We start from the raw sequence: 17783 nt of genomic DNA on the forward strand, positions 1-17783 counted from the left end.
TCTTGAAATTGTAAAACCTGTATAGAAATATCACTAATATTAGCAAGAATAGAACATCTATACAGAAGATGTTACCAGAAAAGTACTACCATCTACATTGTATATCACAGAAAATAAAACTGATCTGATCTGTTAGGGAAACATACTGATTCTTTTATAAGACCTTCTGCTCCTTGGAAAACGCAGTATGTACACGAAGGAAGAACGTCAAGATCATGCAAATATCTAATAGTTCTCTCCTTGCAATCCCACAGAAAGAAATAAAAGTCAATTTTACTGTAGGAGGATGAATTGGCAGGAGCTGCTCACTTCAAAAGGTCTTTTGAATGTAGATGGATGCTTTGTACTTAAAAGTAACTAGTATTTTTTTTAAGTGGCCGCTGTTAAATCATGAAAAGCATTTTTATGGATTGCCAAGTAAACCACTGCCACACAACATTAGTCAACAAATGAAACTACTGCTTGCTCTCTCCACATGAAAGCAAATATTCCTATTTCTTGGAGGACATGGAGTTATGTTTGTTTTCACGACTTGTCATTTTTCTGGGCCTAGTTGCCTGATTTGGATGACAGGATCAGGCCCCTTGTACTATACTTTAAAATGATATCCATTCTGATGGCATTTCAATGGCTCAATCTTGCTCCCTTTTTAAAAAAAAAAAGAAAATCAATTGAAACTTTGCCATTGACTTCACCGAAAGCAGAATCAGCCCCTAAAGATGTACATGCCGCCACAATATTACCATCTTTTTGCTTAGAAGTCAGAAAAATAATGAACAGATAAGCTGTGCTTTCATATAAATGCCAGAGTGATGAAACAGCCCTGAGGCAGTATTTCGCCAGCAGGGGAAAAACAATCACATAAAAGGTAACCTGAAAATTGTATTCAGTATGGAAGTTCTTGAATTCAAAGGGAAATTTATGATCAACAGCATTATCCATGATAATGTCTAAGTTAACTGCTAAAAAATATCCGCAAGATTGACTTTTTAGAGTGCACCAGCTGATTACCCAGTGCAAAATCTTAAGATAACGAAATTGAACCGTGCAGCATGTTAGATACTTATAAAATAACAAGGATTACACCATTTCCTCAAAGTGGACGAGTTTTTCCACGTCAAAACTGAAAAGCCATAACTGTATTTTAGTCCAGTTACAAATCCTGTGTTTATGTACAATAAATATAGGTAAGGTAACTGAAAAACGACTGCCAGACCAGAACTGAATAGTTCCTGCCTCTGAGGCAATTTTTGCACAGGGTTAAAACATATTTAAGTGGGAAAACTGTGTTCCAGGTACTCAAGCACTGTAGGAAGTAAACTCTTTCCTCTGTGCACTCACACCATTGCTCCCCCCCCCTCCCATGCAGCATGAAGAGAGAGAGTGGGAAGGAACTGCACATTGGTAGAATAAGACTTGTACCACATCCTGACTTGCACAAGTAGGGAAGCAAGCAACGAAAGTTATAAACACACTGCTTCAAGGTAGGCACAAGACTAGTCACATATGACCCACTCCTCCCACTGACTTAAATGGGACAGGATCAGCTCTGTTTAGAAAAAGGATGATCTAGCAGTCTTAGCTTCCAAATTCAAAAACTGGGGATATCATAATTTGTTCCACAGAGTCATTTTGAGGCCATATTAATGCAAGTTTATAAAGTATGGAAGGCACTACTTTATATAAATGCATAATGTTGTTACAGCCTGAGTTAGTTTAATGGTGGAGCTAAATGGGACGAGTATACACTCTGGCACACCACCCCCCCATTTCAGACTGCTTGGATACCGTGGTGGTTATTAGCACAGTGTGTCTCTAACCAATGAGTTTCACTTGCTGAGAGTTATAAGTGAGTAGCCAGTTCCAGTACTGACTACGGACACACCACATGCAGAGAGAAGAGTGACTATTACACCTAATTTATACAAGCCCTCCTGCAACTAAGTACTGCATTCGTTTCATGCAGTATAAGGTTAGGAATCAGTTTCATTAATAAGGTTGTGCTTGCTCATTGTAGCAAGCCTCAGCCATTTTACAAAGTGTAGAAATTTGGCCCCACTACCTGCAGGTTAACTCCTGCATAATGAATCCAATTTTCTAATTTGCTATGTACAAAATGAGTTTACATTTTCAGCTATAAACAGTATCAGCAAGAAAACTTCTAGTATTAAGTAGGAAATGCAGCTTCCAAAAGCTACATTATAAAATTAAGGTTTGTTCAAGAGTAAGTGCAGTGTTAGTTTTCAAATTCAGATTGCTAATTTAAATTTAAACATAATGAAACTTCCAGATGCAAAATCTTTATACATTCATCAAACATTAAAAAAACATGCACATCTGCATTCAAGGGTTCTTTAGCGTATAAAGAAATAACTAACTTGATAGATCACAGTAGCACAAAGTACTTATACTCTTAAAATTGGACTGTTAATTTAAGCAAGTCTCATTAAAGTATACCTAGAAACTTTATTTCTGTTTTATAGCCGACATCGTAACAGGGTAAAAACAGAAAAGTAAAATGTGAATAGGGTAGTAGAATAAATAAGCCATATGGTCACAAATATAACTCAGCAGTTCTGTACATGCATTTTTTAATTTAAATGAACAGACACAGTGTTACATTTTAAGACTTTAGCATTCCCAGTTCAGAATAAGAATCACTAAAACCTTTCAGGCCACTAACCCAAATGTTATGTTTATAGTTTTATTTCATTATAACCCTACGAGTGTAAGTGAAGACCTACCTTCTTATGGGAGGTTAACATCCTGTTCCCATCAAGATTTTTGCTAAAAAACTTATTGGGTATTTGAGGAGAGAATGTCAGGTTAAATTTGGCCTACGATTTAATTTCAGCTCATAGAATAGAAATTTTATGAAAGTTGGAAACAGTAAAAATATTTCCATGTAATGTTTAAAAGAAAAAAATGAAAAATGTTTAAACAGCGTTTGAAACTCAAAATTGTAGCGTTGTGTTAACACATCAGAACCTGACAGTGAAATTAACCCGAAGATGTAACAAAGGTGAAATTGACTAGTTTATTTCTGTTGTCTACACTGAAAAGTAGTATTACCATTTTTACTGTAAAAAGAACAGGACTTGTGGGACCTCAGAGACTAACCAATTTATTTGAGCATAAGCTTTAGTGAGCTACAGCTCACTTCATCGGATGTAGCTCACGAAAGCTTATGCTCAAATAAATTGGTTAGTCTCTAAGGTGCCACAAGTACTCCTTTTCTTTTTGCGGATACAGACTAACACGGCTGCTACTCTGAAACCCATTATTACTGCGTACATCATGGTAGCACCTAAAGACCCATGATAGCAGGCACTGTACAAACAACCCCCCCCACTCCCTTCTTCAGCTCAGAGTTTGCCATCTACTTTAAATGATTTAAGCCTGGGTTTTCAAAAGGAGCCTACCGGAATTAAACCCCTCAGTGCCAACTGGATACCAACTCCTTAGAGCTTGTCTACACAGAGAAATTGTGCTGCTTTTCTACCAGTATAGTTAAGGCAGTACAAAGACCCTACAGTGGGTACACTCTATATGGTATGGATGTACCTAGACCAGTGTAGCTTTTTGCTGGAAAGCCTGCTCTACAGGTTTTGTACCAATACAACTATTCCCATTAGGGGAGTGATCTGAATTCCAAAATAGTTACAAGTGCCACATCCCCTACTGTGGATTCAGTTTTATCAGTGTAAAGATACCTAGGACTGATAGCACCCATTCCCCTTCCCTACACGAATAACTATACTGGTGTAAGGAACTTTTAATTTAAAGGTGTTTGTAACATAGGTCAGGATTTTCTTTTCTTTTATTTGTAAATCAGACAGTGCCACTTTAAAGCAGCCCTGGTCAGTCTCCTCCATTTTCAGATAAAATGGTTCTTGTTCTGTTTAGGAAGCCACTGCTCTCAATTTCACAGCTCTCTTTAGATCAATGGTACTTTAGGACTCGTTTTTTTACAGTGTGAAAATGCATCTCATCAAAGGGATTCTAGGAATAGGTTTAAAATATCAAATTGTTACAAGAGAACCATATGAAATGAGAACTGATACTGGAAACCCATGAGATTAAAAGACATAATCCAGATTAAGGGTGCTTGTACTAAGATTTTACAAGCCATTTTACTGAAGGTTCCTTTTTTTTATTATTGCTTTGCAGGGCAAATTCTATGGAAAGCTGTGTCTGCTTTAAAAAATAAATAAATAAATAAAAATCAAAACCATAAAAAAACTGCTGTAAATGGCATGTTTGGTTTTGGGTTCATTCAAAACCAACATCCTTTATGTTTTACCTTAAGAGTGGAGAGGTTACTGTGCCTTCAACCCTAACCATAATTATATTAATCTGTAGAACAATAAGGAATTATAGCTAGTTAAATTATAAAATGTGAAAGGAGTTTTATTGCATTGTAAACCTTTCCAGTTAACTTATATGAAGAACAAAAAAGTAGTCATATATGGAACAACTGTCTTTTCTTAAAGACTGTGAAAAAAGAAGAAATAAAATAGTCTTGTTACTACAATCAAATTTGGATTTTTTTATTACATCTAAAATAAAATCTGTACAACACATATAAAAATGTTTCTGAAAATCTAAGTCATAGTCCTTTAGATAATTAAATAGGCATATAGTATAAAATGCAATGTTCATTACAGATTTTTTTTTAATAAAAACTCAATATAAAATATCTAAAGGCCACAATACAGTATTGGATTTGGGAATTAAGCCTATGAACCAAGTTTTAAGTTCTTTTTTTTTTTGTTCCCATTACCTGGCTTTATACTTTTGTTGTAATGCACTGTGCTTTCTCTATGAAGTTGGAGAAGAGGGTGTAAACTCCATTCATATGTAATGATTCATCATCATTACTTGTTAGCCTTTTCCAAAACCCATTCAATCACCTATACAAATAAAGGAGAAATCAGATTTTCAAAGTTGGTTTAATTTCAAGAACAAAAACCAAACTTCTGCAATATTAGAGATTGAGCAAGTATAACCAAAAAGTTTACTGTGACAGAAGTTTTAATAGGCAATGTTTTCACCAAAAAGAAGTCAATGTGTTCAGTATATGAAGCAGATACAGTCATTAACATACAACTGTTTGAATTTTTCACTCCTAAATAATTTCTTGCATTTAAAAAGGTCACTTTTTTAGGCTCAAAAGTTGACATACTATACTCCAATCTCTCCGTGCACTGGTAACAAAGTACACCCTCAATTCTAAATATCCAGTGTTATCCTTTTGAATAATTTCCTGCTTTATAAACTGAAGAACAAATGTTTTGTTTCATTGCTGGACCTGCATCTGTAGCGGTTGCTATTCCTCAAACTGGGTGGCTGAGCATAAGTCCATACTGGTCTATTAGAGAGATTCTGGCCCACTAAAAGGCCCTGTAAATTGTTGTTGCAGAGCAGGAAAGACAGCATGGTCTAGCAGACAGAAAATCCTGAATTCTAATGCCTGGTTCCATCATTGTCTTACAATGAGATCTATTTCCCAGTCTGGGAAAATGGAGAGAATACCTCCCCTTTTCCTCACAGATGAGTTTAGGAGCATTAGCGTGTAGACTACTGCTAGAAGTCAGAGCTGGTATGGAGGTGCAGGAGTACTATGCATGAGTATCCCTGGCTTACCACCTATCCTTTACAATCTGTGTGCTTGGGGGTGGATTTATCCTAGAGGACGATAGGGTGGGGCAAACACTGCGCTCGTAGAATAATCATGGAGAAACTCCATGGTGAGATCTTGCAGTTTTCCACTCAGTTAGCCCCTCCTTCAGCACGGGTTTTGCTATGGGAATGAACCAACCAAATCCTTACATTTTATTTTACAGTATAGAGAGCAAAAATGGCAAAATTCCACAGTGCTGATCATCATTACAAAGTTTATTTAATGAGGTATCCAGGATCTGACTCAATGCACTGATACATTTCTGGATAGGAGTATTTTTTCTCCAAGTACTTTCCCCATCTTAAAATTCACATGAATCTTCCTACAAAGAACGAGGACTACTTGTGGCACCTTAAAGACTAACAAATTCCTGACACCCAAATGAGCACAGTCACCATTCTCTCAGATTTCTATTTATAATTATTCCCAGAGCTTGGATTTACCATTTCTATAATTCTTCCTTTAGAACAACTGTATTTCCTTTTATAACATAATGGTCCCCCTAATAATCCATTAGTGCAGAGAGTCCTCTGAGAAACAGAAGCTCATGTACACATTTTTCTCACTAATGTGAAAGAGAGTTTTGAGTCTTTTCCCTTATTTCAAATTTCTCTCTTTGACAGTGGCCACCCTTATTAAAACAATTTTCATAGCAAGTCAACATCTTCAACTGGAATTTTGCACTGAGGGAACTAACCTCAAAAGAACTCTCACAATACAAACTAGAGAACATAGAGAACACAACAGATGGTCTCCTCTGTTCACCCATTAAAGCCATGTACCAACCCACATTCCAAGACGCAACGGCAGTAGATTTCCCACAGCAGCATTTGAGGAACACATTTCCAGAACATACAGGAATAGGGTTACCTGTTTAGCATTACTGTTTGCTGTTTTCTTCATTTCATCAAACAGTCCCCTGGAAGTTTTCAGATCCTAAACAGAGAACACATCATTTGATAGAATTGCTGCCAGACAGACTTGAACATACATATACCTCCGCTGGAGCTGATGCTAACATTAAAGTTACCTGTAGGGACTTTCCCTGATTGAGGATCTCCTAGGGCTCCCTAATTGGAAAACTTGATTACATATTTCTTTTCTGAGACTACCCTCTCTCCTAATCCATTAACAATGGGTTGTGCCTCACTCTGCAGTTACCAAAGGCCATCTAAATTTGTCACTCAAGTTTTGGGATTTAGCCTGTCCCCTGAACGCTTTCAAAGCTACAGAGATGCTCTATATGCTGTTCAAAATTCTTACAGGCCCTGACTGAACATATAACTATAACGAGGCACTTTTACTGCACTCTTGTAACAAAGGGCAGAGCTCCAAAATAAATATGACCAGAGGAGGTGAAATTGTGAGAGAGATCAGTCCCGGAAAGGAAAACCACCACCTTTTCTATTTTGGAGTCTGACCCCTCCCAGATGGCATGTAGCAAGCAGGTAGGAATGTAGTAGAAAGGGGAAAAGAGAACTACACTTGTACATTTCCTACACCCTTTAAGGGGAGAATATGGCCTCACCCCCAGTGGCAAACACACAATGCCACAGCACTCGTGTGGCTCTACTGCAGATGTGGGGAAGAATTCAGCGGACCCAAGCACGTTTCACAAGTGAAACATAACTCTCTGCATTCAAATGGGCTTTTTAAGGGGTAAGGCCATCAGATTTACAATTACATAGGTCCAGCAGCTACTCCTCCCTTCAGTGTCCTGTGTGAAAAGGAGAGGACCCTATACCCCATCCATCACCTCTCCACAGTCTACAGCCCGCCACCTCTCCATAGTCTATAGTCCAACAGTCCATAGTCCAACAGTCATCCAGGCTGTTGGTTAAGGATAGAATTTGCCCCTTACTACTCTGTTCCCTAAACCTCTAGGGTAACATTTTCAAAAGTGCCTATGTAATCTAGGAGCCTAAACCACACTGACTTTGAAAGTCACTTAGGCACTTTTGAAAATTTTATCCCAATTACTTCTGAAAACTGAGGGTAACTGAAAACAGAAGGCTGCCTGGTGAAAAGTGTTGGATTGCCGTGGAGTTCTACAGAAAGTTCACAGGCACTTTGCTGAGCAATGCCATGGAATCTACAGTTCCAGCTACTCGCACAAATTCTCTTCCTTTTCAGCCAATAGCTTTGGAACGGTTGAGAAAGGAAGGACATTACAGCAAGAAGTGAAGATTACAGACTCAGCATGAAGTTTATTGACATCTCCCTCTTCACCTTGTAATCAATGGGCTTTGTCCAGAACAATGAATGTGCTCTTCATTGTCACAAGTGAAACATAATGGTCTCCTAAAGCTTTGTATAAGTGAGGGCAAGTTTTTGAAACCTCTGCAATCAGTGTTTAGATTAGATTCTAAAAAGGGAAAGAAAAATACATAAAGTGCTAGAGACAGACTGATTATTACTGCAAGTCAAGTCAAGAGAGGGCTTCTGATGATAAAACAGCATCTTTACTTGTCTCCAGACTGATGATCGGCCCTGTTATCCATTGAGGGAATCCAAATATAAAGTACAAAATAACTGCAGCGCAATATAAGGCATTGATAAGACTACTTTTGAAGGTACGGGCATGTTCAACAGGTATAAATAGCAGTGCATTTACACATCAGATTGATGTAAGTTGGTAGGGTAATCTGCATCCATTAAATGCCCAAACAGGTGTGCAAAGCATGTGCAATGTATACATAGAGGTGACAGAAGGGGTCCTACATCATCTTCTTGGTTGTTTTTCTTGCTCTATCTCATTGTTCTGTCTCCTCAAGATATGTTACTCCTACACAACATTAACTCAGTACAAGTTACTCTACTTTACCACAGGCACCCAATTACACACTGGGAAAATGGGCCTAATTTACATCACTGAAATTTCCATATCTTAGAACAGGTCAATATTTGGCCCAGTTCACTTGTCTTGTTGGAGAGGGCAGATGAATTACGAAGAGCAAGCCTTGCTAACCTTTCTTGTGTAGAATAGAAACAACAGATGGTCATGGGTGATTGTGATTTACAACCAGTGGCTGTGATTTACAACAGTAACTCCAGCTCTGTTGATTTACACTTGTTGACAGCTAACATTTTATTTTCTCAACACAGTCACTAGGAAATAGGGATACTGTGAAGTCTGGACCTCAGAGAATCAGATTTACCAGTTACATGCAGGGTGATCGGATTCTTGTTCAGTTTTATAATTTTGCTTGCCCTGCATCTTGGAAGCACAAAACATGCATTCATGTGTCCAACAACAGACAAACTTAGCTCTGGATCCTCCATCACATGGTCGTGTAGAGCAATTTCCCTTTTATAAGTTTTCAGCAAACAGGATGCAAATAGAGCTAAAAATATATTTTTCAAAAAGTATAATATTTGGAGCTGTCGATCTCAATCATCATATCCCTTTAAACGTGTTAATCCTGGATATAGTTTTGGTGGAGTAACTATGTACAATTGTGGGAGCAAGAGGGGGAAAAAAAAAAAAGTACCTTTAAATAGAACTTGGATATCTCAAACAGACGCTGGCTGCATGATGCAAAGCATTTGTGGTTCTCTGCAATGCCGTGTTTCTTAAGTGTTTTAGCAACCACTTCTGTCAGCATCTTGGAGACAACACAGGCACACTTAGGAATTAGGATCAATTATCACCATGACAAGCTTTCCAATAGCCCACTTTTAAAGAATAAACCCATACATAACTTCTTGCCCTTCTGCCCCAAAGATTAATTTTAGGGAGGCAGCTTGGTGACTTGAACTGAGTATGGGACGGGGAGACTGGAAATCTTCAGTTCTAGCCTTGACTCTGCCACTAGTTCATTTTGCAGCTTAGGGCAAAGTTATTTAACAGTTTCCATTTCCTTCATCTGAAAAATGAAGAGAATACCTACTTCACCTGAGTGCTGAGGATTAATTAACATTTACATAGTGCTTTGAAGATGGAACACTATGTATAGCTGCTAGGCATTATTTAAAATAAAGTGATATATATTGTATTTTCCTGCTTCACATATCCATGAGGGTAATGGAAAATCCTCATTTTCATATTTTTCACAGATTCATAGGGTTTAAGGCCAGAAGGGACTATTAAATCTTCTAGTCTCACCCCCTGTACATCACAGGCCATTAAGTTTCACACAGTTACCCCTGTGTGGAGCCCAACAACTTGTGTTTCAGAAAGGCATCCAGTCTTGACAACAAGATATGAAGAATCCACCACTTCCCATTAGTTTGTTCCAATAACTGACCACCCTCACTGTTGAACATCTGTGTCTTATTTCTAATTTGAATCGGACTGGCTTCAGTTTCCATCCACTGGTTCTTGCCTTTCTCTGCCAGATTAAAAAGCCCTTTAGTAGCCAATATTTTCTCTTCATGACAATACTTACGTGCTGTAATCAGGTCTTTCAGTCTGCTTTTTGACAAGCTAGACATATTGACCTCTTTAAGTTTCTCAATGTATGTCATTTTCTCCAGCTCTCAAATAATTTTCTTGGCTCTTTTTGGCCTCTTCCCCACTTTTTCAACACGTTTCTTAAAACGGGGACACCAGACCTGTACACAGTATTCTAGTATCTATCTCACCAATCCCAAGATAAAATCACCTTCCTACTCCTATTTGCTACTCCCCTGTTCATACATCCAAGGACAGCATTAGCTCTTTTGACACAACATCACACTGGGAGTTCAGGTTTCAGAGTAGCAGCCGTGTTAGTCTGTATCTGCAAAAAGAACAGGAGTACTTGTGGCACCTTAAGAGATTAACATTTATTTGAGCATAAGCCTGTCCACTATGACACTCAGATCCTTTTTGGAGTCACTGATGTATAGGATATGGTCCCCTATTCCATAGGCCTGCATTCCTTGTTTGTAGATGCAGAACTTTGCATTTGGTTGTATTAAAACACATTTTGATTGAATGGGCCCAGTTTACTAAGCAAATTTTAACAGCATTGATTTTATATATAGTTTCAAGTCATTAATGCAAAAGCTGAGTAATGTTGAGACTTAGACTAATCCCTGTGAAACCCACTGGAGACAGACACCCCCATTTGATGAGGTTTCCCCACTGATGACTACTGTGAGCTCCTTCAGTTAGCTTGTTCTTAATGCATTTAATGTGGGCTCTATTCATATTGTATAGTGTTCATTTTTAAATTAGAATGTTGAGTGGTAGTAAGTGAAACACCTTACAGAAGTCCAAGTATATTACACTGTTATTACCTTTATCAACTAACCTTGCAATTTCATCAAAGAATGAAATCTGGTTTGTCCATTAAGACCTATTTTCCCTAAAACCATGCTGACTGGCCTTAATAATACCCCCATCCTTTATTTTTTATGTATTGAATTCCATACCAGGTTTTCCATTTACTTGCCTTGGATTGACTTCAAGCTAACCAGCCTATAGTTATCCAGGTCATCCATTGCTGATTTTGAATACTGGTACATTAGCACTCTTTCAGCACCTCAGTACTTTGCCTGCCCAGCTTCCCTTCTGGCAAACAGATTTGAGGGAGGCAAGGAGGCTGAGCGCCCCAGCTCTCTTCCTGCCCCACATCCTTGGCAGCCTAGTTATCTCTCTGGCAACTAAGAGGTAGGGAAAGCGATGGAAAAATGGGGTGCTCACCCTTCAGCAGTCAGCTGGGAAGGCTTGTCAATTTCATTTTCTGCAGGCAGAAAGCCAAAAGGCTACATTTTGGTTCTTCCAAGATGGAATTTTCCTGGAAATCCCTTTCTATGAAAAATTCCATGTTTTTAACTTTTCATTGCCATTTGGGATGAAAAAAAATTTTTTTTCCAGAGTAAAATTTTTTCACAGGAACAGCTTTCCATTTCCAGATGGCTTTAGATACAAGCACATCATCCTGCTTCTTTCCAAATACAGAACAGAAATATTTATTGAACACTTCTTCCTTTTCTCCATCTTTAACAGTAACACCATCTCCTTCTAGTAACTGGCCTATATCATTGCTAGGATTTTTGTTCCTGATATTCCCCACCCCAAAATCTTGTTATTGTTCTTAACTCTGCCAACCATGGACCCTTCCCCGATATCTGGCTTCCCTTATCAAGTTTCTATATTTCATAACTTCTAATTTATATTCATTTCTATTTCCCCTTTTTCACATCTGTTATCTATTGCTGTTTGTCTCTTTCTCTTTCTTTGTTTCTTGGGCACTCTACTGTGTGTACTAAGTTCTTTTCTGACAGTCCTGCAAGCCTTACTTATGCAAAACTTCTCTTGATTTCTACAAATTTCCCTTGAGCAGAACTAAATAATAAAGATTTGGGGACTGGTCCCATGTTTTGAAACAGGCTAAAAATGGGGAATCTTATCTTTTGGGAAGGGGCAGGTATCAGGGGGGCAGGGGGAGACAAATATAAATATATAGATATATTTACCCGTATATGTTTCTGAGATCTTGATTCCTTAACTGGCTTTGAAGTTTCTGACTCTTGCACACATCTCTGACTTGCTGGGCCAGCCTCTGCAGTTACTTTGTTGGTCTGACCACTAGGCTGCTTAACAGACGCAGATTTTAGAGACAATGATCTGCCTGGCTGTTGTCTTATGACACCTATTGAATGGTGACCCACACTACTTCCGCTTGCCTGAGACAGGAGAGAATCTGTGCTTTCAGTTTTTATTAGTCTGGAGGAAAAAAATTTAAAAAATCAGATAAGTGTTTATCGTCTTGCTGGTTTTGTCTCAACTATAAATGGCTACTATAACTGCTTAAAATATTAAAGATATGCAGTACATTCAAACAAATGGAGGCTGAAAATGGTGAGCAGTGACAAACTATTAACAGAATTTCTTTCCCCTACTAAGTGAGGAAGACTCTCTTCCCTTACCTACTAATGATTTGTTCTCCAACAGTTAAACCAGAACAGAGTGAAGGAGTCTTTTGTATAGCAGATGCTACAGAAAAACCAGAGTTTGGAACAAATTACAGAGGAGGACAGAGGAGACGCATGCAAATTAAAGGTGGACACAAAAACTGCAGGAATTTCTTCCCTCTGCCCCCATCCCAATTGAAAAAACATCCTTGTTTGACACATTCTCCCATGTGGAGCCTCTCCCTGTTAAGCCAGTAAAAATGAAGACGAATAGGCCTGCCAAGTCACCAAGTCCAGTGTTTTATTCTTCTCATGAATCTAGACCAAGACAGGGTCAAGAAGAGAATGCTTGAAACTCCTAAGGTACGGGCTCAATCCAGTGAAATGGAGAACAACCACAATTCCACTTCTTACTATTTATACAGAACACCAGAATCTGGCAGCGTCTGTGCTGAGGAAGTATATTAAAATCCCCACTGGACACAATCCCTGCTTGAAGAGCAGGTGTGCGACAACAAGAGTGTAACTAACAATTGGGAAGACAGGATGGGAAGAATTACAGTAATAAGATCACACAATTGTTCAGCTGCGGCATATGCACTCGCTGATGATTTTACATTGATGCAAATGATATAAAAATGCTTCTTGTGGGGCATTCTAAAAAACAGGGTTTTTAAAGGATTTGAATGAGGAGAGGGTCAGGGCTGGGTGAACTGGAACTTCAGTGGGTCTTCTCTACTTAAACTGTGAACTCTATTGGCCGTGGTCTGTATTATTCCAGGTTTGTACAGTCACCAGCACAATGTGCACAATGTGCTCAGTGCTATTTCAAAACAAATAACAATTTCAGTGGCTACTAAGCGCATTTTGGCACCTCTCAAGAGGCACTCAGCACCTTGCAGGATGCAGCCCTCAATTTCTTAAATTAAAATGCCTTAGGTTTATGGTTTTAATGCATCTAATATAGTCAATGGGAGGTCACACTTGAGAAATAGCAAATTGATAGAAGAGGGATTAAACATTTAAATAGATAGATGCTTTAAAAGAAATCTTAATTTTTTAAATTTTACTTAGTGCATTACCTCTTGTTGGAATGAAAGCAATCAAAGTCTTTTGATCTGCGTTTTAGCCTTGATGCTTCTGTTCTGAGTTCACTTTGTAAAGATTCCCCATCTGGGACACTTCCAGGCTCTGACAAAACTGCAGGAGATGGAAGAGGGCTCAAGACACATGGTACAGGACAGCACTCTTTAGTACACGTAGTCTGCGTTTCATAGCGAATTAGACGAGTCTGAAGTTCAGCAAATTTCACATCTCTCTCTAAAGCTTTTCTGTTATCTAGACAGTATCTAAAATTGAAATAGGAAAAAAAAAAAAAAAACACAAAACCAGTGACCATTGTAACAGAGCTGGGGAATTTTTTCCCATTAGAAAAACTGAATAACCATGCTTAAGTTTAACTATGGAAATGTCTGCAGTGCCTCTTTACTTGAACTGCTAGGTTGCCCTTGACAACTGCGTTGAATGACCTAACAAACTAGCTTACATGAGAGACACTCTCATGGATTCTGCTACATTCAAGTCAACAAGATGAAGTTGGGTTACATATTTAATAGGGGCCAAATCCCACTATCCTTACTCGGTTCTCTCTAAGGTAAAATTTCCGTTCAAGTCAACAGAAAGTTTACTTGAATTACTGAATGCAGGATTTGGCATTATGGAAGTCTTGTTTCTCCCTCTAGCACATACTGGGATGTTGACAATAGAGCGTGTTTCTCTTATAAATATGATCAGGCTCTTGTTAAATATTTAAAGTTATCAATCCCTTTGCTTTATATTTTATTGAAAGCTTCCTGCCACGTGACAGACATTTGCATTCTAGTAATGCATTAGGCTACGTGACTTTCAGATACAAGAAGGATTGTATTAGAATCTATATAGTATAGATCTCATAGAGAAACCATCTTCACCCACATCAGGTACTCTTTTTCAGAGTGCAAGGATTAAGATTAGGGGCAAGAAAAATCATGTTCAAGCAAAATTGGCAACACAACCTGAGCAGTATACTTCAGTTCCTTTCCTCAAACCCTTTTTACTCACCTCCTCCAAAACTACAGTATTTTAAGTGAGCTTTCAGACTTTTATGAAAGTCTATTTCTATCTACTCTATCTCAGGAATGTCTAGGGAGCCCATCACTCTGTTAACTAGGTCCACGTTATTCTTTCTCCTCCTCTCACCCACACCTCAAGTGCTCTTCTTGAAGACATCCATAAAGTGCCTATACGAGTGATAAAATTATACCACATAAATCTATAGTGCTAAATCACTGAAATTTGTCATCAGATTAGGATGCAAAACTGATGGTTTATTGCTCAGCCCTTTCCTGTATTTTAGGATGTTTATTCTTCCTAAGAGATGTATAAAGTCACATGTGTAAAAAAACAAAAAAACAAAAAAACAAAAAATGGGGTTTTGTGCTGAGATGCAGGGCTGTGTGTGTTTGGAGTCATTGTGTGTGCAGTTTGTTTTGTTGTGTGGGTGGTTGTGTTGACTTGTGTGTGAAATTTTTGCATGCAAATAATCTGTAGAGGAAGGGTGATGTGTTCTCATAGCTAATTCAACCAAATTGCCAAGAACACTTGGCATGGCACAGATCCTTACTGTAGCTGTACACCACACAGGTGTAATCTGTAAAGTCAACATGGCTGAGAATTTAAAATTGGACAGTAACAGACTGTGATGATTCAACCTGGTAATGTTCTGAACAAGAAGAGCTTTCAACCATGCTTGCAGCTGTTTCTGTCGTTTCATACTGATTCAACAGACATGCTAAACTTCAGAGTGACACACACACTGACATTCCTGGAATATTATATAGATACATACAGCAATCTTTACCACAAATTTCATTTACATTAAAAATATTGTTATAAACATATCTCATGACTATTCAGCTGAAAATATCTATGATTTGATCTGAAGTAAAACCATATTTTAATTTAGACATTTAACTATGCAAATGAAGCATCTCCCTCAGAAGCTACAGGCCTGAATATAGATGCAGTAAAGTTAAAGCAGTACAACTTGTGTGTGTATAGACAATGCCAAAGTCACATTCTTCATGATCATCAAGGAGACAGGAGTATAGCACTTGATACCAGTCCAGAAAGTGAGGGTAAAGAAAACAGAAGAGGTTGTGGGTTTCTGGTTTTTTTGGGGTGGGGTGTGGAGGGAACCAAAAACATGTTATGTTCAGGACTAAAACCATTTAGTAAATGTCCGAAACATATTTGTAAATCTACTTCTCTATAAATAGTATCCAGGTTGCATAAAGTGGGTCCCACCTATAACTTGGGTTTTATGCTAGATGACAGTGTTGAGAAAACAATCACATCAAGCAGTGCAAGGAAACTTACTCAAGCCCATGATAATGGCACCCAGCTGCTTTTTCAAAAGACAGACCTCCCAGCTTCAGTGGAGTAAGCTCTGGTGTCAGAAGAAAAGCATTTTCACTAAAAGAAAAGAGTATGTATTTTAAATTAGATCTATACGTTAGTATCTAAATTGCCATTTGGTTTAGTGAGCACTTTGATTGAAGCCCAATACGAAGCTGTGTATTGCGATCTCACTGTAACTGACCTGTGCGTAAGAGTCACTAAATTAAAAAGCTATTTCAAAAGTTAGTACTGAAAGCACAGGCAACTACAAATTAAAACCTTCTTCTGGGCAGACTAGATGCTACACTGTACATACAAAAGCTTACAAATGGAAAAGAATTACGTTAGGAATTCATGTACATTTATATCTACCTTCTAATGCAGTACAAACTCTGGACAGGCAACCTACTGCTACCAATGCACAACCTTCAAGTATGAAACTCATCTGCTGGTATGCAAATATCAATTGAAAATACAGGAAACTATTATAATGACTTGTGAGATACTTCCTCATTAAGAATATGCAATGTGAAAACATTTCACATTAGTATATTGCAAAATGTTGATATTTTCCATTTTTGCCTCAGACTAAATAGCTTCAGCATTTCTGAAAAAATATGTTTGACCACGCAAAACCAATACAAATATCTTTTAATATGTTGTCATTTTGTAGCTTTGACCAATCACCACCATATTAAGGTGCTGAAATTAACTTAAACGGTAAAAACTAGTCAGAGTCATGTTGCAGCTCATCATAACTGATGCAGAATCCATGATAGTGTACTATATCAACTGAACTGTGAGCCCCAAACTCATGGTGCAGCTCTGCAGCAAGGCTTATGTGCAACGGTGTGATAATTTTGGAACTGTTAAATACTACGCACTCTGCAATTGAGAGGCACCTTCTTTGAATGTCTTCTGAAGGATGACATTATTGCTGGCTGAATTATATTTCTCTGTACTTGTCAACCAAAGGACAAACTCGTGTATCAACTGGAGCACAAAAGTAGCTGACCTCTGTATACTACAATCACCGGGCTTTGGATAATATTCTGAGGATTTCACTGTGGCTATTTCTGACCGAAGGACTGAAGTGGCATTATACAAAACCACATGTTCATCAGGCTCAGTCACCAGAGCAACATCCACAAATCATATGGATGACTTAAGTTCCTTCTTCAGATTACCCCTGTCAGAGGACCCTCATAAGCCATCTCCTGAGTGAATATCCAAAGCTATGAAAGAAAGAAGTGGACTAGCAAGAAGTACTGAAGACAAAATCCACAAGCCAATCCTTGCCTCTGCAATGAAGAGGGATGAATGTTACAGTTCTTACCAAGCATGTCATCAACAACATGAAAAACCCATTTGATTCTGAATCACATCCAGAGGGGCTTATCAACTTATCTACGGGACTGCATGTAACATCAGATGTACAAGAGTCTCTACTGAAAATAGTAGATGTTGGTGAAGAACAAGCAGAGTGATTTCTGAGCAACGCAAATGATTCTGATGGGACATGTAACTTCTTCAGCCCAGTCAAGAAAACTGGAATCAAAACATTTGCTGACATGGCCAAAAATATAAATTTAGCAAGGGAGGGACAATCACAGCTATCAGTCCAGAAACTGTTTTCCACACAGCCCTATCCTTAGCAAGATTCAGAGATGATGTTTCAATGGCAACTGTTCTTAGTCTCCCACAGGACCTGTGCTTAAGTCCCTCTTCCATGCCAAAGGAACAATGAGAAGAACAAATGAAGCTGAATTAGGGCATCAGCTGGAAGCTCAAGCTGAAAGAATCCATGAGCTAAAAAGGC

General features: G+C 38.3%; 1 protein-coding gene across 6 annotated transcripts in view; it reads right to left on the bottom strand.

Moving 5' to 3' along the window:
- Nucleotides 1-4536: 4536 nt before the first annotated feature.
- MTBP (MDM2 binding protein) overlaps nucleotides 4537-17783 on the bottom strand; it is a 62866-nt gene continuing 49619 nt past the window's right edge. For 4 of the 6 annotated variants that reach the window (XM_077809851.1, XM_077809847.1, XM_077809852.1 and 1 more), the window contains 6 exons: nucleotides 15944-16039; nucleotides 13609-13875; nucleotides 12089-12338; nucleotides 9175-9288; nucleotides 6554-6619; nucleotides 4537-4913 (listed from right to left, as the gene is read on the bottom strand). In XM_077809851.1, coding sequence (XP_077665977.1) covers nucleotides 4878-4913; nucleotides 6554-6619; nucleotides 9175-9288; nucleotides 12089-12338; nucleotides 13609-13875; nucleotides 15944-16039 — 829 coding nt within the window. In that variant the 3' untranslated portion in view covers nucleotides 4537-4877. Of the gene's footprint in view, nucleotides 4914-6553; nucleotides 6620-9174; nucleotides 9289-11314; nucleotides 11557-12088; nucleotides 12339-13608; nucleotides 13876-15943; nucleotides 16040-17783 lie in introns of those variants that run through there. The other 2 variants (XM_077809850.1, XM_077809849.1) reach the window with 2 other exon arrangements.

Source organism: Eretmochelys imbricata, chromosome 2 (genome assembly GCF_965152235.1).
Source record: "Eretmochelys imbricata isolate rEreImb1 chromosome 2, rEreImb1.hap1, whole genome shotgun sequence".
NCBI classification, from domain to species: Eukaryota; Metazoa; Chordata; order Testudines; family Cheloniidae; genus Eretmochelys; species Eretmochelys imbricata.